We start from the raw sequence: 24,062 nt of genomic DNA on the forward strand, positions 1-24,062 counted from the left end.
TGGTAAATAATAGAGTAGATACACTTTTAGAAACAGGAACAGGTTTTATAGTTCTGCTTGGATATTTTGCCATTCATATGTGCTTAAAATAATACATTTTGCAATGTTCATCCTGAAGCTGAAGGTAAAATTCAAAGCATTTTGTCAATATCTGTCTATTTTACATCAGAAATGTAAGACAAACTTTTTTTATAGTTCTCCAAATGACATCAATAGCTTCTCATTGTTTCTTTCCTCATCAGCCTACATTTTCTGAAATCATAACAGATAAAAAACTTCATAATTACCTTTCAGCTAGAATCAGAAAGTCACTATCTGCCTTTTTAAAAAAAGCCCTCAATGATTATTATGTGGGTGGTAACAATGTCAGATAAAATGTTATCAACTGCGTCTTACCTCTATCACTGAAGTCATCTACCAGAATGATTTCGGCTATGAGACTCTCAGGGGTTCGGTTAATTATACTGTGTATGGTCCGCAGGAGTGAAGTCCAACCTTCATTATGAAATGGGATGATGACGCTGGTGTTTGGCAGCCTTTCCAGGTACATCTTGTGCTTACAGCTGGAGAAGATGTAGGAAAAAAAAAATGTCAAATGCAAAATGATCATATATCTTATACTGCTAATTATTCATTATGTTATCAGATGATGATGAAAATGTGACTTTTTGTCTGATACCTTTTAACCAGTGCTTGTGCACTGTAATAGTTTCTCTCTTCATTGGTGGATTTTTTTAATGATCCCCTTTCACGATCTTAATAAAAACCATTATTTTACTCTCTCTTTGTATTAGAGGCTCAAATATGTCAGAATGTTAAAATCTTGTGCTCTTGCTAATATACCTTTTTTCTACTGTTATATAATAAAAATAAGAATAAATGATATAATTTAAAATTGTTTCCACTGAGTGCATGATTAAGTCTTACATGTGTTTCCTGAAGAGTTTTGAAAATTTAACTCATGTAATAATTAAGATTAATTAGTTTTGACTGTGAAGTGTTTCATTAGCTGGACAGTATTTGTAGCTCTGTGGGGGAAAAATACCCACAGCCTTTCAATAGAATAAACGAAAATTTAATCCTAAGTGACCATTTACTGAACACAACCACATAGTAAGATTAAATTAAGATCCAAACTGAGACATCATTACATTTCTAATAGAAACTTTAGGAAGAAATCTCAAGTTGGTTTTTCATTGTGATACAATCTGAGAAGCCACATGGAAGGTATTTTTTTTTTTATCCTGTGCCTTTATCAGTTATTTAATCCAAAGTTTTATCATGTTTAACAATATTTACCAGCAAGTAGATATTGATGTTTTCAAAGCAAATGAAAATAGTTGGGAAAGCTATGAAATGATACCATGATATACACATAAAATGCTGTTAAAAACATGAAACTCATTTTAGGAAAACTTAAATGTCAAGAAAATGTAATATATGAAAGATCTGACAGTAATTTCCAAGGGAGTTCAGTGAGACAGATGCCGTCACATATATTGCACAGATCTGGAAAAGAGTGCTAATGTAATTCAGCACACCTGGTCATAATTATATACAGCCATCCATTCTTCTGAACAATGATAAAGACTCAAGATAATTATATTTCCATATACCAGTATTCAGGATAATTGCAGCTACTGCACAGACTATCATACCTCACAATGTTCTGAGAATACAAATGGTATTTTTAAAAAAGCAAATTATTTTTAAAACTTAAGACAAGATATTATACTTATCAATGGCTTATGAATTAAATACAATTTGCATGCAGAACCTATAAATAATCAATAGGCTCATGACTTTAAGAGCCACACAAAATCCAGTCAGAAAAAAGGCAGACACACAAGGATGCAATAAAAGAAGACAGACACAAGAACACACAACCAGGCCTTTCCCTCCTGGAAGTGTTTTCAACAATGTCTGTGTTTATGAGCACAAATTATTATTACACATAAAGTGAAAGGTCCCTTCTGCTAATTTTTTTTCAATCAAATGGCAATGGCTTATTGAGAGTTTGATACAAGCCAGAATCCAAAGTGGAAAACAGTGAGCAAAAGCTAGTTCTTAACTTTAGGACATCTGCAATACAAAGGGAACAACAGAATAAAATGAAATGTACAGTACAGCTTCAGAAGAAGGTGGAGAGAAGAGAGGACGCAGATCCAGCAGCTCCTCAGCACCAGATTTATAAAGCAGGAAGACTCCTCCTTAGTGAGGGAACAAAGGAAATTGACTGAAACATAATAGAATTGTAAAACAAAACAAAAATAAATAATCAGAGAACTACAGAAAGTCATTAACTTGAGCATAAGAAATAATGCTTTAGGTCCTGCCACCTGCAGAGGAGAGTGGGGAGTAAACACAAAAGAGATGTGTGGCCAGTGAATAAAGAAATTAAAAAATAAAGAAAAATCAACCTAGGGTAATATGTGGTTTACAGAGGAAGGCTGGTTTTAATGAATACAGCATTGGTAGGGTAAGAGTCTCAGCGGAAACAAATGCAAAGCTGGGCTGAAAGTGTTCCAGGTGGGGAACAAGTGCCACCTTGTGTGGCATGGAAAGCCCTGAATAGAATGGGAACTCATAAAGGAAGTTACCAGCAGCCTAAGAAAAAAATCCCAGAGGCTGCCTAAACCAGAGACTGAAATAGGAACAAAGAATGTTTTACCTGGACCAATCAGCTTCTGGATCCCAAGGGAGAAAAAGAGCATAATAGTTCCCACCCCATTACATCTGTGGTGAAGATGGTTACTGCAGCCACACAAGCACATCTGCACTCCAGGGCAGATACCTGGTAATTCACATCCATAGAAGGAAGGTTAATTCAGTGGAGGGTAAGTTCTTGCACCCTAAAAGTGAATTTTCCTTTTAGCCCCAGGGATCCAGAAATACACCAGAGATAGAAATCTGCACAACAAAAGGAACAGTGGACCAAATACCAAATAATCATCAACAGAGTTCCAAAAGGCACCAAAGTCTAAACCCTAACAACCAGAAACTCCAATCTAGAACTCTGCCTCACTCCTGCTGCAGGATAGCACAAATCATGAGCACTCATGGACTATCCCACCCAATACTGGAGATTGGAGGCTGAGAGCTACTACACATGGCTGGCAGCAAGGAGAAGGAACAGGACAGTGGCCAAAACTACAGAGCCAAAACTAAATACAAAGACTGAAAATCCATCCCTGCCAACAGATTTGACCATCAGAGCCAAAGCAAGCCCTCTCTCATTAAGATTTGCTTTTTGTTTTTTTTTCTCTATATTCTCATTTTTTAATTAATTAATTAATTAATTTAGTTAGTTAGTTAAAATGTTTTTTAGTTGCCAATGGATTTTTAACTTTGTTTATTTATATGTGGTGATGAGGATTGAACCCAGGGCCTCACACATGTTAGGCAAGCACTCCACCACTGAGCCACAACCCCAGCCCCATTTAAAAAAATTTTTAAATTTTAATATTTTTAAGATTGTCAAACATGATTTCATTGTAAAGTGTTATTTTTCACTTTTCTTATTATGCATAATTTTGTGTGTAGGTGGGTGTGCATGTGTGATTGTCATGCTCTCACTGCACAGATAAATTAGGATACATATATGCATATATATATATATATATATATATATACACACACAATATATGTGGATATATTGTATATATGTGTTGAGAGCCACAGTTTAGTCGGAATGACGCCTGGCATTTTGCTAGAGGGAATGGTTGAAAGGTGACCCTGCTCCGGGATTAGGGTGGCTCCGGGATTAGGGCAGATCCTGCTGCCTTGGTGCCTACTACTTTGGAGTTCCCCTTGAGTTCTTCCGGGAGAATTGGTGAGCAGAGCCCGGTGGAGGGAGTGTACTCCCGGGAAGTGTGTGTAGAGTGCCGGTGAGAGTTCCGGAATAAAAAGTTGCTGTTTGAACCTACAAGGCTATGTGGTGGCTCGGTTATTTTGTGCCCAGCCAGACTGGGGCATTTGGTGGCCCGTATGGGGAAAGCCTGAAGCTTGGAAGTAAGTGAAATTGCTCGCCCCTGAAGGAGGGCGAAAGAATGGGTGACCATTTAAAAAAACAATGTGTTCTTGTTTTGATTTATTTTGTTTTTATTTCAAGCTGCCTGTCCCTAGAACTTTCTCAGGCAAACTGGGGAAAATGGTTGGCTCAAGGTTTGAAGTTGTTTGCCCCTGAGGAACAGATAGAAATAGACCACAAATGCACATGTCAAGAAAATAGAAAAACTGATGCAACGATTTTTTGTTCCATTTTTGTTTCATTCTGTTTCAGTTTTGTTTTGTTGGGCTTATGTATATTTTTTGGACACATATGCCTTTCCGAAGCACTAAGCCCTGATGAATCCAAATTTAAAAAGTCTAGAATAAAAAGGGTAATTTTAAGTTTATCTTTGGGGGATATATACCCCTTTCCATATATGTATTCATATAGCTTTACTTACACATTAATTGTTATCTCCTGCATGTATTCATTATTTAACCTAGATTAGATTTAGATGAGATTAGATTTAGGTGAGCATTTGAGTTGGTTCAATCTTACCTTTGCTGGTTAATTAATACTTAGATTCTGAGCTCTCCTATCTTCCCCTCTTCTTTCTCTTTCCCCCAGTAACAACCAAATTTTCCTGTTTCCTCCTCCTCTGATTCTTTTTCATTACTTTCAGTTAATTTATTATTCCTTTTTCTTACAGCTTACACCTGTTCCCTATTTCTTGACTCTCCTCTGATAATTTTTCAAACACTTAAAATTTTCTCTTGCCTTCCCATCATATTTTAATCATATTTAAGATACTGTAATCCCACTAAATAATCAAAATTATATAGTTTGGGGGACAGACAAGATAGCAAATTAACCACAAGTGGCTTTTCTCACAGCTCTGTGAGTGGGTCAGGACTCAAATAGCAAGAAAACTATTTTTCTGGGAGGTGAGTCAAAGGAAAAACCACTCCACTGATACTCAACATTGGACAGAGAGCCTTGAAGTCTGGGAAATTTGGGGTACATCAGACAAAGCTAAGGAACAGAATTGGAGGTGAGCTCCCAATGGGAAAGTTGGAGGGGGGAAGGGGACAAGGTCTGAAAAGATCTGTATCTTGGCATGGGCAAGCCCAGGATCAAAGAGACAGTCCACCTTGGGCCAACCCAAAGACTTTTTAGCCCAATAAACTGGTACTCAAAAGTCACTGTTTGCCCCCACTGTAAGGAGAACTCAAGCTGGAAACTTTAATACCTCCCTGAGACAGTGGTGGAAACTCAGACCAGCAGCTTAGCCCCATGAGTTTTGAGCTAAAATCAACACATGAATCCGGAGACCTAAAGTGAGCCTAGCAAATCAGGAGATCTCTGACATGGAGAATTTCTGGCATAGAGATCACTTTGCCTGGGAGTAATACAGATCAGAAGAGCCAGAGAAGCTGGTGCTCCTCCCCAACTCCATTGAACTGTCAGCCACCAGCCTCAGGATCAGCAGCAGGGAGAAACTGAAGGGGGCAGGGTGGAGTGATTGAGCTTAAGGCTCAGAAACAGTCCTGGAGAAGCCAAAAAAAAAAAAAAAGCACAACATCCTAGAAAAACAGAACTGTTGAAAGAAGGATTCCCTCTTCCCACAGATGATGATGTATTGCAAAGAGTAGTGGTATACAATCCTAGAAGCAGATTGATTCATTAACACCCCAAAACTCCCCACATAATAAGACACCTGGGATAATACCAGACCAAATCCCCACCCCTGGGAGCTTCACTTGCACCAACTCATTGCACAGAACCTACAGACAATACCCAGGAAGTTAAGCTGCCAGCATCTTCCACAGTTCCTCACACCATCTGCTGAGATGGGAAGCTGAGAAACAAAAAGGCAGTTTGGCACAGACAGTGGGCAAAAACTCTCATTGACTATTTTGTTTTTGTTTTTGTTATGTTTTGATTTGTTTTTAAGGGTGTTCTGATTGACAAATGATGGACCTTTATATCTTTGTACACATACATATTTGTTTCTGTTTTTTTTTCTTAATTTTTATCATTTCTTGAAGGTAACTATTTTTTGTTCTCTATATTTTTTTGAAAGTAGGATTTTGATTAACATATTTTGTATTGACTTTTTATTGACTCCTTCAAAGTTCTATTTTCCTTTGTTTCTACTTTTCTCTTTTTTCTTGCCAACAGCCAAACCCTATTGCTGTCTCTCTGAATGTTGATTGTTACAATAACTGATCATATCATTTCTGACAACATTAAAAAAGCAAGGGAACAAGTTACCTCAAACAAACAAAAATACAGCCAAAACATTGACACCACACTGGAAGACATATCAGAGAAGGAATTTAGAATATTTATATTTAAATTGATCCATGAGGTAAAAGATGATGTAAGGGAGAAACTACAGAAAACAAAATGTCATTTCAATAAAGAGATAGACATTCCGAAATACAACCAAGCAGAAATCCTTGAAATTAAGGATCAATAAACCAAATAAAAAATTCATTGGAAAGTACCATCAGCAAACTAGGCCACTTGGAAGACAGTCTCATGTATTTAAGACAGTCTCATCTAATTAAGAAAAAAAGCAGAAACAAATATGTATGTGTACAAAGATATAAAGGTCCATCATATTTAAGACAAAAAAAAATATAATCTTCAAAATTTGTTGACCATGAAGAAAACATGAAAAAGGACCATGAACAAAATTTCCAAGAAGTATGGGATAACATGAAAAGAGTAAAGTAAGATTCATTGGGATAGACAAAGATTCAGAGATATAAACCAAAGGAATGCATAATCTTTGCAATGAAATAATGTCTGAAAATTTCCCAAACTTTAAGAATGAAATATAAAATTAAATACAGAAAGCATGCAGGACCCCAAATATACAAAATTACAACAGAACCACACCAAGGCACATTATTATTAAAATGCCAAACATATAGAATAAGGATAGAATTTTAAATGCTGACAGAGAAAGTCACATTTAGAGGAAAACTAATCCAGATCTCAGCTGATTTTTCAATCCAGGCCCTCAAATATCTTGGAATAATATGTATCAAGCTCTGAAATACAATGGATGCTAGCCATGAATACTATACCCAGCAAAATTAAGCTTCAAAATTAACAAGGAAAATAAAACCTCATGTTGATGAACATTGATGCAAAAATTCTCAATAAAATAGTGGCAAAACACATACAAAAACATGTTAAAAAGATAGTACACCATGATCAAATGGGGTTCATTACAGGGATGCAAGGTTGATTCAACATACAGAAATGAATAAAAATAATTCACCACATCAATAGACAAAATGACATGATTTTCTCCATAGATGCAGAAAACAAAAACATTTGAAATAATTCAGCATCCATTCATACCCAAAACTAGGAAAACTTGGGCTAGTTAGAATATATCTCAACATTGTAAAAGCTATATATGCATAACCCAAGCTCTCATGTTTTTGGATAGAAAGAATTAACATTGTCAAAATGGCAATATTCCCAAAAATGCTATACAGATTAATGCAATTTCTATTAAAATCTCATAAATATTCTTCATAAAAATAAAAAAAGTAATCATGAAACTCATTTGGAAAATAGAGAGGCCCAGAATAGCCAAAGCAATCTTTACCAGGAAAAGTAAAGCAAGAGGTATAGCAATACCAGATCCTTAAAATTATATTACAGAGTTATAGTACAGACCACTTCTTAGCAAAAACAGCATGGTATTGGCACCAAAACAGACATGAAGACTAGTGGTACAGAATAAAACAGAGACAAACAAATATAAATACAGTTATCTCATAGTAGACAAAAGGGCCATTAATAAACATTGGAGAAAATATAGCCTCTTCAACAAATGGTACTGGGAAAACTGAAAATATATAAGTAGCAAAATGAAATTAACCTTTATCTCTCACCCTGCATAAAATTTAATTCAAAGTGGATGAAGGACCTAGGCATTAGAACAGAGACTCCAAGCTTACTAAACGAAAGAGTGGGCAAAAATCTTCATCATGTTGCCTTAGGAACTGAATTCCTCAACAAGATTCCTAAAGCACAAGAAGTAAAATCAAGAATCATTCAATGGGATGAAATCAAACTAAAAATTTTCACAGCAAAGGAAACAATCAAGAATATGAAGAGAGTGCCTAAAGAATGGGAGAAAATCTTTGCTACCTGAATATCAGATAGAACATTAATATCCAGGATACATAAAGAACTCAAAAAGTTAATACATACATAGAAAAGCAAATAACACAATAAATAAATGGGCAAAGAAATTGAACATGCAGTTCACAGAAAAAGAAATATGACCAGTCAACAAATATATGAAAAAAATGTTCAACATCACTAGCAATTAGAGAAAAGCAAATTAAAACTACACTGATTAAAACTAGTCCAGTCAGAATGGCAATTATAAAGAATAGACACAATAAATGTTGGCAAAGACGTGGAGGGAAAAGTACTCTCATATATTGCTGATGTGACTGGTGATTGGTGCAACAACTATGGAAAGCAGTACTGAGATTCCTTAGAAAACCTGAAATGGAACCAACCCTAGATCTAGTTTTCCCACTCCTCAGCCTATACCCAAAGAAGTTAATATCAGCATACTATAGTGACCGAGCCACTTCAATGTTTATAGCAGCTCAATTTGCAATAGCTAATCTATGAAACCAATGCAGTGTTCTTCAACAGATGAATGGATAAGGAAAATGTGATATGATATATTTTATATATGTATATATATATATATATATATATATATATATATATACACACACACACACACACACATATACACACACACACATACACACACTCACAAATATTACTCAGCCATAAAGAAGAATGAAATTATGATATTTGCTGTAAATGGATAGAACTGGACAATATCATGCTTAGTGAAATAAGCCAATCCTAAAAAAAAATCAAAGGACAAACGTTCTCTCTGATATGTGGATGCTAACCAACAAAAAGGGATTGTAGGGAGGGAAGAACAAAAATCCATTGGAATAGACAAAGGGGAATGAAGGGAAGGGAGTGGAAGGAGAATAGGATGGAAAGTAGAATTTATTGGACATAACTTCCCTAGCTTTGGATTTGAATACAAGACCAATATAACACTGCATCATATAAAAGTAAAAGAATTGAAGCATAGTTAGAACAAGCTATACTCCATGTGTTTATAATAGGCCACAATACATTCTACTGTCATGTATAACTAAAAAGAACAAATAAGATTTAGAAAATTAAAAAAAAAACCTTTGGTTATAAACATTAATAAAAAAAGAAATTATATCAATTATCTAATTCCTACCCCATTCAAATTACTGTGGTTATTAATCCAGTGGACAACATAGTAGATACCTGCTGTTGAATTCCTGATCTAGTTCATGGTTTTTATTTTTGGTATTGTTGTTAAATCCTGACCCCACCATATGTGGTAATTATACACCATACTAATTACCATATGTGGTAATTAGTGTTAGGGATGTCAAAACAGACACTGGATATTTATCTTAAGGCTGTCCATCTTTTGCTAACATTATACTACTTCTAACTAAGATGGGCTAGAAAGAGATTGGGACACTTTAAGCTCACAGGGTAGTGATCCTAGAATTTAGAGATTCATCTCAACCAAGCAACAGTGAATCTCATGTCCCACACAATCTAACCCCACCTGAGTCTTATTATTACTCGAATTCAAATAATTGAGGCAACAAAATCCCCAGACTAACAATAACAAAAAAAAAAAAACCCAATGAAGAACAATTGAGAGGGACCTCAGGTCACATCCCTTGACATCTATTCATATATCAAAAAGAGTGAGGAGTCCCAGAACAAATAAAATAATTGTACACAAAAGGACACACATAAAAAAAGAGGAAGGGGAATCATTCTCAACTGAGGTGCAAGTCCAAGACTCCTGAAAACATGAAGAAACATATAAACAAATCTCTCCCCCAAATTTATAATCACTGAACAAATGATCACACTGGTATTGAAGTGAATAAAATTCTATAGAACGGTTATTAAAATAACTGATTATTAAAAATTTCAATGAACTAAAGGAAGATCTAAGGAATGAATTTGGAGAGCAAATCCAGAAGATGAAAGACTACTTCATTAAGAAAATAGAAACAGTGAAAAGAACCCATTAGAACTCCTAGAAATGAAAGACATGATCAACCAAATTAAAAATTCTCTTGAAAGCATCACTAAAAGATTAGGTTGCATAGAAGACAGAACTTTAGTCCTTGAAGAAAAGGTATATGAACCAGAAGACACAAAATGCTGCAATGGAGAAAAATTATAGAACACAATCAAAATGTTCAAGAACCCTGTGACAACCTAAAGAGACCAAAGTGGAGAATCATTAGGATAGAAGAAAAAATGGAGACGGAAGCTAAAGGCATTAAGGGAATCCTCAGTAAAATAGTTATAGAAAACCTTCCCATATTAGAATTGAGATAGACATTTACATACAGGAGGCACATAAGACCCCAAATAGAACTAATCAAATGAGAACTTCTCCAAAGCATACCATAATCAATATGCCTAACATAGAAATTAAAGAAATAATATTAAAGTTTGCAAAAGACAAAAATTAAATCACAAGTAGAGGCAAACCATTAAGGCTCACTTCTGCTTTTTAATTTCAGGTTCTAAAATCAAGACAGCCTTGTATAAGATATTTCAAGCTTTGTAATAAAACAACTGCCATCATGGTTACTATACTCAGCAAAACTCAGTTTCAAATTTGAGGCAGAAACAAAAACTTTACATGAAATAATAGACTGAAAGAATTCATGACCACCAAGCCAGAAATACAAAGGACACTCAAAGATGAACTCCACAGAGGGACTCAGAAACAAATTCCAAAACTTTCAAATAGAGGAAGATCAAGGGTAATCTACTACATGAGAATCAAGACAGTATTAAATACAGCAAAAGATCAAAACAGCAGGAAACCACCCATATTACTACTAACACTAAATGTTAATGGTCTGAACTAATTAAGACATGGATTAGCAGAATGGGTCAGAAAAAACAGGATCCAACTGCATGCTGCTGTGTACAGGAGACTCACCTTAAAAATAAAGACACGCACAGGCCAAAGGTAAAAGGGTAGAAAAAAATATTCCTTTTAAACATACTCCAAAAACAAGCAGTACTAGCAATTATCATATCTAATGAAGCAGATTTCAAGCAAAAAATTAATCAGAATAGACAGAGGGCTACTATATTCTGGTAAAGGGAACAATCCAACAAGAAAATATAATGATAATAAATATTTATGCCCCAAATGTCAGTGCACCCAATTACATCAAAAAAATACTCCATGACATTAAATCTCAGATGAAGCCCAACACAATAATATTGGCTTATCTTCAACACACCCTTACCAATAGACAGTTCATCAAAAAATAGAATCAATAGATATTTTCAACCTAAATAATAGCATAAATCAAATGGTTCTAACGGAAATCTGAAAAATATTTCACCCCCAAACAGCTGAATTTATCTTTTTCTCAACAGTTCATGGTACTTTTTCTAAAATACACCATATTTCTAAACCACAAAGTAAATCTTAGGAAATACAAAAACATTGATAAAACACCATACATTCTACCAGATAATAATGGAATAAACTAGAAATCAGCAGCAAGAAAAATAATAGAAACTGCACAAGCACATGGAGATTGAATAATAGCCTCTTAAATGAATAATGAATTGAAGAAGGAATGAGATTTCAAACAAGAAATTCTTATAAATGAACAACAACAGAGATGCAATATATCAAAATCTGAGATGGGATAACAGCAATTGTAAGAGGACATTTTTAGCACTAAGTATCTACATAAAAAAATTTAAAATATCAAATAAATTAGCTTGTACTAAACATCAAAACATTAGAAAAAAAGAACAAACTAATTCTACAATCATTAGATGACAGGAAATAATTAAGATAAGAGCTAAAATTAATGAAATTGAAAATAAAAAATACACAGATTAATGCAATGAAAAATTGGTTCTTTGGAAATATAAATAAGATTGATTACCATTAGGCAAACTAATCAAAAGAGAGAGAGAAAACACAAATACATAAAATTAGCGATGACAAAGTAGATATCACCACAGGCCCTTCAGAAATCCACAGGATCATTAAATTATTTTGAAATTTTATAATCCAATAAAGTGCAAAATCTAGAAGACATTGACAAATTTCTAGACACATCTGTCCTGCTGAAATTTAAACCGGAAATTGTAGAAAATTTAAAAAGACCAATATCAAGCAATGAAATTGAAATGGCAATAAAAACCCTTCCAAAAATAAAAAGCCCAGTACTAGATGGCTGAGTTCTACAAGATCTTTAAAGAAGAACTAATAACATCCTTCTTAGATTACTCCATGAAATTTTAAGGGAGGGAACACTCCCAATATATTCTATGAAGTCAATAGTTTTATCCAGGTTTTTGTGATACTGTGACCAAAGGATCTGACAAAAAAAAATTTTAGAGGAGAAAAAGTTCATTTTGGTGTTCGTGGTTTCAGAGGTCTTAGTCCTTCTATGGTTGATTCCAAGATGAGACACAACATCATGACAGAAGAATGTGGGAGACGTAAGAAGCTCAGGACTCTGTACCAGTAGGGAGGGAATAAGGGAGGGGAAGGGGAGAGGGGGAATGGTCTGCTCACCATGACAAAATATAAATCTCAAGGGCACAACCCCAGGAACCCACCTTCTCCAGCCACATTCTACTTGCCTGCAATTACCATCCAGTTAAGACCTATCAAGAGACTGATACACAGATTAGGTTGAAATTCTCACAATCCAATCATTTAACCTCTAAACCTTCTTGCATTGTTTCACACAGGAGATTTTGGGGGACATCTCACATCTATCCCATTATATCCCACACCTAACACCCCAAAGCTCCTGCTCATCTCTCAACAGTCCTCATTGTCTTAATAGTTCCAAGATTGCCAAAATCCCAAATGCAAAATCTCATCTGATACTGAAGGCAAACTTTCACTGTGAGCTTCTGTAAAAACCAAAAGCAAGGTACATATATCCAGTATATAAAAATACAGAGTAAGCATTTCTATTCCAAAAGGAATAAATAAGGGCATAGAAAGAAGGGATGAGACCAAAGAAAGACTGAAACCCCACTGGGCAAATAAGTCTTATATTTCCATGTCTGGCATCTAGAACACATATAATTATTGATGTTCTCTCCAAAAGTCTTGTGTAGCTCCAGCTCACAGTTTTTCTGGTTGTAGCCCACATGGCCTTTTTGTTGGTTTCATGAACCCCCAACATCCTGCATTTCTGCAGAACCAGCACAACATGGTTGCCACCAAAGTCTTCCACCATCTCAAGTAGTAGCTAAGCCTCCAGGGACCATGGCTGCAGCATCCTCTGATTGCCTGGGTGGTTGAGAATGCAGAAACAACTTCCTAGGCCCCCTGTACAAACAGGGTTTCCCACTGGTCTTTTCTAAAAGGAAGTTTTACTTTTACACTGTTGAGTCTGAGACAGGTGTGGTTTTGAAAATTCCTGAGATGCTGTCATGCTATGTTTCTTATTATAAATAGGTAAAGTATCTAGTGTTTCTTTCATGACTGAAATGTCTTCAAGGACCACACATTCCTTAATCCCACTTTTACTCACCATGCACAAAATAAAAACCCCAAAGGCATGCCCCTATCTCCTCTAGCCACACCCTACCTCCCACAGTTACCATGCAGTTAATCTCTATGAGGGGCTTAATGCATTGATTAGATTAAAAATTTCCTAACCCAACCATTTAACCTTTGAACTTTCTTTCATTGTCCCACATATGTACTTTGGGGGACACCTCACATGTAAACCATAACACCAGTATAACCCTAGTATCAAACTAGACAAAGATGTATCAAGGAAAGAAAACATCAGTCCAATACCCTGATGAATGTAGATGCAGGAATTCTAATAAAACCACATTTAAAAACACATCAAAAAGAGAATACAACATGATCAAGTGGGTTTGGTTCCAGGGATACAAAGTTGTTTCAACATATGCAAATCAATAAATGTAATTCATGACTAAATAGAATTAAGGACAAGGATCACATGATCATCTTAATAGATGCAGAAAAGGCTTTTGATAAAATACAGCACCCACTCATGTTAAAAATCATGGAGAAGCTAGAAATGAAAGGAACTTACCTCAACATAATAAAGACTATTTATGACACAACCAAAGCCAACATCCTATGAAATGGAGAAAAACTAAAAGAATTTCCTCTAAAATCAGCAAGCAAGGATGTCCACTCTCAGCATTCCTGTTCAATATAGTGCTCAAGACATTAGCCAGAGCAATCAGGCAAGATAAGAAAATCAAAGGATATAAATAGAAAAAGAAGAAGTCAAACTATCTCTGTTTGCTGAAGACATGATTCTATGTCTAGAAGACTCAAAGAGAACTTCACCAGAAGCCTTCTAGAAATTGTAAATGAATTCAGCAAAGTAAGAGATTACAAAATCAACACCCATAATCAGGAGCTTTCCTATACTTCAACAGTAATTGAGCAGAGGATGAAATCAGGAACATTATCCCATAGATAATAACCTCCCCAAAATAACACTTGGAAATTAATCTAACCAAAGAGATAAAAGAGCTCTATGATGAAAATTCTAGAACATTGAAGAAAGAAATTGAAGAAAATCTTTGAAGATGGAAAAATCTCCCATGTTATTGGATAGACAGAATTAAAATTGTCTAAATGGACATCTTACCAAAAGCAATATACAGATTCAATGCATCCCCATCAAAATACCATGACATTCTTCATAGAAGAAAAAAAAAACAAACCTTAAATTCAATTGGAAGAATAAGAGACCCAGGATAGTGAAAGCAATACTGGGTCAGAAAGAGAAGGGAAATTGCATGGAAATGGAAGGAGACCCTCATGGTTATACAAAATTACATACAAGAGGAAGTGAGGGGAAAGGGGAAAAAAAAACAAGGGGGAGAAATGAATTACAGTAGATGGGGTAGAGAGAGAAGATGGGAGGGGAGGGGATGGGGGATAGTAGAGGATAGGAAAGGCAGCAGAATACAACAGACACTAGTATAGCAATATGTAAAACAGTGGATGTGTAACCGATGTGATGCTGCAATCTGTATACGGGGTAAAAATGGGAGTTCATAACCCACTTGAATCAAAGTGTGAAATATGATATGTCAAGAACTATGTAATGTTTTGAACAACCAACAATAAAAATTAAAGGAAAAAAAAAAGAAAAGGCATGTAGGACATGTCCCAATTCCTGACCTCAAATCATACTACAGAGCTATAGTAACTGAAACAGCATGGTATTGGCATCAAATAGACATGAATATCAGTGAAACAGAATAGAAAACATAGAGGCAAATCCAAATATTTACAGTCATCTAATACTTGAAAAAGGTGCCAGAAAAACTTTTTTTTTTTGAAAAAAAAAACCAGCCTTTTAAACAAATGATGCTGGGAAAATGGAAAAGCTATATGCAGAAAATGAAAGTAGAGCCCTATCTCTCAACCTGCACAAGAGTCACATCGCAATAAATCAAAGACTTAGGAATTAGACCAGAAATCTGTGCTTAGAAGACCAATCTTCTAAGCAAAAACATTGGGTTAACACTTGATCATACTGGTGCTGGCACCAACTTCCTTAATAAGATCTCAAAGCACAAGAAGTAAAACCAAGGAGCAGTGAGTGGAATGCCATCAAATTAAAAAGCTTCTGAACAGCAAATAAAATGATTAAGAGCATGAAGAAGAGCCTACAGTATGAGAGAAAACCTTTGCCACTAATCCTCAGATAGAGTATTAATATCCAGAATATATAAAGAACCAAAAAACCACCAAAACAAAAACAAAAACAACTCAATCAACAAATGGAACAAAAGAACTAAACCTAAACGTCTCAAAAGTAGAACCACAAATGGCCAACAATACATGAAAAACGTTCACCAGCTCTAGTCATCAGGTGACTGATAATCAAAACTATGCTAAGATTATTTTTTACTCCAGCCAGAATGGCAAAGTTCAAGTATACTAACAATAATAAAGGATAGTGAAGTTGTGGGGGAAAAGGTACACATGTACATTGTTGGTTGAACTGTGGGCTACTACAGGCACTCGAAAGCAGTATGGAGATTCCTCAGAAAACCTAGGAATGGAACCACTATGTGACCCATCTATCCTACTCCTTGGTATTTTCCCAAAATAATCAAATCAGAATACGATAGGGATACATCCACCTCCATATTTTTAGCAGCACAATTCACAGTAATTAAATTATGTAATCAACACAGGTGTTCATTAATAGATGAATGGACTAAAAAATCATAATACACATACACTTGGAGTTCTACTCAGCCATAAAGAATGAAATTATGGCATTTGTGGATAAATGGATGGAAATAGATAACATCATGCTGATATAAGCCAGATTCAGAAACACAAAAGTCAAATGTTCTCTCTTATATGTAGAAACTAGAAAAAAATAAAGGAAAAGAGGAGGAAAAGATAGAATATCATAAAGGCATAGGGAAGATAAGTAGTGCAAATGAAGAAAACAGAGAGGCAGAGTGGAGGGATAGGAAAGAGGAGGCAATATGAGATGAATTCTTAAAAATATCATGTTATGAACATACATAAATATATCACAAGGAACTTCATCTATATGCATAAATAGAATAAAACAACAATCAAAAATAAATAAATAGGTGAGTGAAACAAAGTCTGGCAGATTAGAGGACAGAGAACAGGGGAAGGGAGGGAGGAAAAATGGGTGGATCGAGAACTGAAATAGAATCCCATGAACATATGATTTTGTCAGGATAAATCCAACTGTTATGTATAGCTATAAAGCCCTAATTTAAAAATATGCATGTATAGTGTAGAAGTTTAACAGCATGTCATAGAAACATGTAATAGAGATCCCTAAACAAATTTGGGAAGTGTTGTAGAAATACAAGTGAGAGTTGAAGGTGGCCTATAGAAGAGAGGTTCAGGGTACATTCAGAAATAAAATTGATCTGATTCAGTATCTGGAAGAATAGGGTAAGGAGGACTCCCATGTTTTGGACATGACAACTAATCCCACAACATACAGACTGAGATAGGGACACAGTATTTGAGGAACATATTTGAGGGGTTCAAAGATTGAGGGAGAAGATAATGAGTTTGATTTTAAACATGTTATATAGTTCAGTTGTCAAAATGACATACAATAGGAACATAATATTTATATATACTATGTACAGTATGTATATGATATAATATATATATAATATGTACAGTATATATACATATATATGAATACAAACACACATGTTTGTACAATCCACAGCTATCTGTATTTAGCTCATGGTCCCTATCTGCTCTGCTGAAGGAAGGTGCTTATGAGGAGCAGGCTCTTGCAGATGATGAACGTGCAGCCCCAATATTTCCTTAGCACTCACCATTCTTGCACAGACCAAGAGGGTCCTATTATAAGTATCAGCAGATAATTAACCTTATGTATTCACTCATTTCTACATACTAGGCAGATCGGAGGTTTGGAAGGAAATTAATACTCCTGGAGCAAATATCAAACAATGAAGAATGGAAGTTGGAGCAAAAATAATTTTATGGTGGGATAACTCTGAAGTGTGTTCTGTATTATCCCCCAGAGTTTTCTAAGAGGATTAAGCCTCATTTGCACAAAATGATAAATAGCTTGACAATGCACCTTTCTCTACTTTCCTTCCTTTCTTTTACTTCTTCACATTTCCCTTCTGTGTCCTAACATTTTCTGTGATTGCTTCACACAAGGGGAATAGTTTTAAAACTTCTGCAGTCAAATTTTTGTCTCAGGGCTTGCTTTTAGGGGCAAGCTCAATCTTAGTCATAGGCATATTAAATTACACTGCACTTGGCAGGAGCACTCTTGATTACATACAAAATGATGCTCAAAATTCTTTAAGCAACACTTATATTTTTTGTTGAGCTATAAAAATTGCAGTTTGCTATACCTGGAGATTTAAAAATAAGCTTTTAAAGAAAATTATCATATATGCATATCATGATTTCTTTCAACTTTTTAATTATTATTGATGTTCTGTTCAGAGTCTGCTCTATGCCTAGGAAACACAACTATCAGAACTTTACCAGTGTATGCATTTTATATGGCCTTATCCTAAACAGTAGACTGTTAAATAATTATGTATAATTTATTTTTTTAATTAGGCTACATTGCATACTTATTAGTAGCTCTCATGTCTGATGATTATTTCTCAAACCTTCCGTAGTCACAATTTACAGGACAAACTATCTAGGTTCACATGCCAGCTTTGCCACTTACTACCAGTGTGACAATGGGTAAGTTATTTAACATTTATAAAATTAGCTTTCTCAGGTTGGGTAACATGGGAGCAAAAAATAAACAGTTTTCTTCACAATGTGTAAATAAGAATTAAATCAGGCGATGGTTTAAAGCACTTGTGTCTGATAAGAGTTAAGGGTATGGTAAATATGAACTGCTGTTATTTTTGCTGACATTGTTGTTGTTTTCACTGTTTTTCTTTTACCTGTCAAATTCAGGGGAAGTGGGAGAGACTGGAACAACATAAGGGAAAGTAAGAGACACTTAGGATTCAACAATGAATGCATTCCAAGTCTCTACCCCCAGGGTTCACAGACCAGTGGACAGATACACAAGATGATTAGAGTCAAAGGAGACAAGTGACATAATAGATGGCACCCAGGAAATGGGAGCCTGAAGGAAGTGTGACTAAGTTTGTCTGAAAGAATTAGGGAAGTCTTCATCTATGAGTCTGTAAGTTGAAAACAGATCATGTAAAATCTTGAAAGCAATTCTAAGGAATTTGGACATTAGCCTGCAGACAACATAAAATGTTTCAAATATTGTTAATCATGGGGAAGAGAAGACCGTGTTTACATAATCCTTTGATAGCCAGGCAGACAATGCATTGAAGATGCACAGAGACTAGAAGCACAAAGGTTAGAGATTGTAATAGTTTTGGCTCAAAATAATGACAGTGAGGATCTGATTTTTATTCTAAGGAAAGCTAGCCTCTTTCTAACAGTGGTTAATGTGATTGAATTATATTCAGTCACTCTGGCACTGAAGCTGCTCCAACAAAGATTGAATCCACTACCTCACACACGCATTGGATTTGAGAAGTTGTGATCCAGATGACTGCTCCTCAGCAGAGGAAATATTGACACATATCCAGAGTTTTATTAAGAATCTGCACCTGTGCACTTTAGGTTTAATGTCAAGTCAGGTTGAGGATGGAAGTTTGTTCAATATGAAGATGATGTGTGAATAGGAAGCTGTGTTTAAGAACCAAGTGAAAGAAGTTGAGGAGTGTAGCTCAGTGGTCAAGACTTTGCATGGCCACCATGAGGCTTTGGGCTCAAAATCCCAATTTTCTGCTAGGAAATTAAAAAACAACAACAACAAAAAAAAAACCTAGTCACAATTTCTAAGTTTACAATGATAAATATGTACCATATTCACAAACACAAGAAAATTAGAACAGATTAAAACATTTGTTGCAGTAAATTTATAAGATGTGTTAAAAATGCCTTAATTATTGCATTTCAATTACTGTATTGCTTTCAAATCAACATTTACATAACATTAACATGGAATTTAAGAATGGTTCAGAGATGAGGATATATCTGTTGAGCAACAATTTACATAAATGGATAGAAAATTCATTCTTCAAATTATAAATGTACCAGAAAGACAAAAAAATAGTTGAAATTTTTCAAAACTTTACTTGAGAGAAATGATAGTGTGAAGGCATTTAAAAAGCTGACAAAAATATCAATTGGTGTGTAAACATTCTGCTAAATCTTTCTCAGTCATGCAAATAATCTTCAATAGCAAATTTCTCATATTGTTATGTTTTACCAATCAGAATACACAAATGTGTTTTTTGATATTCCATATTGGCATTTGCTCAACTGAGAGATTTTAAAAACCATGATTAATGTAACAGCATTTTTTACTTTAAAACATATTTAGCATTCCTTTCATGGCCAAACAAGTTTGTATATTATTTCATTGATTTCACACAAAAAAAGTACTCATTCAATAATAGAAAGATCTCAAAATAAATTTCAATTGCAATTAAATAGATGAAATAATTACCCAATGTTAGTAATTTATATTTTTGTCTAAAAGAGATATCCACACAACAATGTTGTCAACTTGTGCTCCCCATCATCACATAAACATTCTTTTTCATTGTGTAGGAATGTATATTTAGTTTGGACAACAATGTTTAAAAAAAAATTCAAACTCTTTTATTATAGCTTTTGAGAAAAAAATGTTTAGATGGGAGTATTTGCATATTTCAATCTTTAGAATGCCTTATTTACTTATCCAAAGTATAGTTTTATGTATTTTGTTGCTGTTTTGCTTTGTTTTGTTTTCTCTCCACTTATATAAGTATCAGTCAGGGTGTTAGGGTGTGGAAAAAAAAATCACCCCAAATCCCAATGGCTTCAGATAATAAATCCTCTCTTTCTTGCTTCTCTTTCCTGTCCAACACTGATGGAAGTAAGGTTGATGCTCATTGTGGTTAGTTATAATAGCTTACATCTTGAGTGTTGGCAGTCATGCCAGATGTAATAGAACACTGATCCATCTTGAGCTAGTAACTAAACGGTCTGTTTATGAAGTGACATATTGCTTTCCTCTTATAGCTTGTTGGTCAGGACTAGTCACACAGCACAAACCCCTGGGATGTACAATCTTCTATGGTTTATTAGGAACATAATCAGAAATATTTGACAACAAATGCTAATAAACACAACCATTTTAGTTTTTTGCCTTCACTCAAAGTAAAAACAACAAGAGCAAAAAAGAAAAAAATATTTGTTAGATCATATTTAAGAAAATATTTCATTTTTTTTGTAGACAAAAATTGTTAATATTTAGGGTTCCAAATCTATGAAAGTATAATAATGGCAAATTTTAGGCTACAACCACTTTTAGGAAATTATCTAGTGTAATTCCTTAATTCATTGATCATTGAAACCTTAGAATTTTAATATTTAACATAATTATTTTGCAATTGTATTTACAAAGCATTGTACTGGGTGAAGAGGTGACTTATTCAATGAGGAGGAGCTATTACTTATCTAAGGAAAATATAATTTTTCAAAAATATTTATAGCTCACATATAATTGGCCTGTTTATATATCTTTATAGCAATCAAGAGTAATTATAATTATATAAATACTATAATATATTAAGGAAGAGTAGGCAATTCCTTTGTTAGCTTAAATATTTTTAATGAAATGTATATTCTATCCTATTATTCTTTAATTCTACATATTCTATATGTTCGATATATGCTATTGAAACATATATTTGGAAATAAATACTTCAACACTATGAAGAAACGTTAATCACAAAATCTCTAAAAAACTGTCATTTGAATACAGACTCTTACAATTGGCTTTCTCTCACTATAACAAAATACCTGAGATGATGAACTTAAAAAAGAGGAAAAGTTTCTTTTTGCTCATGAGTGAAGAGATTTTATTCCATGGTTGTGTGACCCTGTTGCTTTGGGCCTGTGGTGGCACAGTACACCTTGGTGGAAGGTCATGGTGGAGTAAGCTGCTTACATCAAGCCAGCACAGGAACAAGGAGAGAGAAAGGAAGGGCTGTCCCAATATGTCTTTTAAAGGGTGTGCCTCAGTTGACCTATTTTTCTTCCACTAGACTCCACTAGATATTCAATCACCTCCCAACAATGCCATAGGCTGGTGACCAAGCTTTTAACACATAGATCTTTGGGGACACTTATCCAAACTATTGCAGACCCTAAGAACCCCTAACATTCACTACTAGGGAAGCATTCATATCTGGTGTATTCTCTTTTCTATATTAGTTTTAAATATTTTAATACAAATTTACATTTTTTTCTTATTTCTATCTAGTATAATATCTATTATTTAAAATTACCATTGTGATTTTCTCTTAACCAGATGGAGTCAGAGCAGTGATATTTACTTTTTAATTAGATCCAACCAAACCTAATTTTTAAATATGAAATAATGATTTTCAAGAAATGGAATGTCAAACAACAAATAGAGTAATCCTTCAGAAACAGGAAATAATTTTCTCTGCTTGCTCTCTAGCCTGAGATTCCAGCATGAGGAGTTAAGAGAAGCACATGCAAAACCAAATGATGGTCCTAGGGTAAGAAAATGGAGCCAAGAGTCTGGGGAGACCAAGGTGTTTGGAGTCCACAGGATAAGTACTCTAAAGGAGGGTGCTGAACAGAGAACTTAGGGGATCTGCAGAGCAGAGCCTTCCCCAAATCTTTGGCTGGGTACTGATCAGTGCAAATATGTGAAGCTACTATCCTTACCTGGGGAGTGAAGCATCACTAAGGATTAGAGGGAGAAAATACCTGTGATTTATAGATGGCACGAAATAATTCTCATGGGGGACTGAGTGTGGAAAAGGTTGAAAATTTTGTCTCATTAGGGTGGTAAATTAGCAGTGGACTAAATGCAGCACTGGTCCCACATAACATAACTTAAAAGCAAGACCTGGTAGTATCAACCTGTTTCCAAACAACTTCAATGCATTGCAGAACAAAACTCAATAGTACTTAAAGCAACCAAAGCTTTGGCACTTTATAAAGTAAAATCACAATGTTAGATAGCAAACAATTGTCAGCTATACATTTCAAAACTCATTTTAAGTGGCTAGCTTTTAAGAGCTCCAAAAGCCGTATTTATAGAAGCCAACTTTTCAGAAAGTAAAATTTAAGTTTAGTATTTTAAATCACCATATTTAGAGGCCTCAAAATTAAATGAATTCATGTCTTTCTGCTTCCATTTAAAGCAATATGAGGGAGGGAAAGAAAAAAATATTTTCCATTTATATGATTTGACTCATATATATTCTTTATATTCATTGGTAGTCATATTGGCATCTTAACCATATAGTGTATTATTCACCATACTTTTCCAGAAAGAATAATCTGAAAAATAGAGAGTGATAGTATGATTTTAAAGATCTCTTAATTATGTTAGCATATTTAGATTAAAATGAGTTTATACACACAATTTATATATAACACATATACTTTATGTAACATATGACACATATACCTTAAATAATAAGTGAAACACGGAACATTTTTCAAATAATGCTAAGTATGTTAAAATATCATGTCATAACTATTATGATAAACAGGGAGTTATGTTCTAGGATTCCATATTACAAGTGGTTGTCTTTGTACCATTTTGGAATAATCAAGGGAATTTCTTGAAGTAGTGATAAAAAGAATAGTCAGTTTAAGTCAGTTTCATTAGGATATACATGAGAGGGTTGCCTATTCAAAATATGATCATTAGATTCACTTCATGGTTAGGGCAAAAATAGTATCTTAGATTCATTTAAATTTAGCGACTTTAGATAGACTACATATTAATTATTTAAGTAATTAATGTGTTGCCTCCTAGTCTATCAAAAAGCTTTGTATAGTGGCTTTATTAATACTTGACAGTTCAGGCAGGTCGTTGAATTCTGTGAAATTCAGGTTACTAAACAAGATTACCAGAATAGCTAATAATATTGTAGTTAGCATGTCAGATTTCTGTCACTGTGACAAAAACAAAACAAACAAACAAAAAAAAAAAAACTGAGATAGACAACTTGAAAGGAGGAAATGTTTATTTTGGCTCAGCCTCAGAGGCTTCAGTCCACAGCCTTGGCTCTGTTCCTTTGGGCTTGTGGTGTCACAGTATATCATGGAAGAAGTGCCTGGTGAAGAAGGTAGTCTCTCTCTCATGGCATCCAGGAAGCAAAGAGAGAGAGAGGGGGGAAGGATCAGAGTCCCAATACATCATTCAAGGGCAAACCCCAATGACCTTACCTTCTTTTAATAAGAGCCACCTCCTAAAGGTTTCTACCATTTCAAGTAGTGCCATAGGCTGGTGACCAAGCCTTTAAGATGTGGACCTTTGGGGAAGTTTTGAGATCC

The 24,062-nt window shown here is 34.7% G+C and overlaps 1 protein-coding gene across 2 annotated transcripts in view; it reads right to left on the reverse strand.

Annotated features, from left to right (window-relative positions):
- Galntl6 (polypeptide N-acetylgalactosaminyltransferase like 6) overlaps positions 1 to 24,062 on the reverse strand; it is a 1,051,497-nt gene that overhangs the window by 577,725 nt on the left and 449,710 nt on the right. For both annotated transcript variants that reach the window (XM_015486211.2, XM_048791957.1), the window contains one exon: positions 397 to 563. In XM_015486211.2, coding sequence (XP_015341697.1) covers positions 397 to 563 — 167 coding nt within the window. The remainder of the gene's footprint in view (positions 1 to 396; positions 564 to 24,062) is intronic.

Source organism: Marmota marmota, unplaced genomic scaffold (assembly GCF_001458135.2).
Source record: "Marmota marmota marmota unplaced genomic scaffold, marMar, whole genome shotgun sequence".
NCBI lineage: Eukaryota > Metazoa > Chordata > Mammalia > Rodentia > Sciuridae > Marmota > Marmota marmota.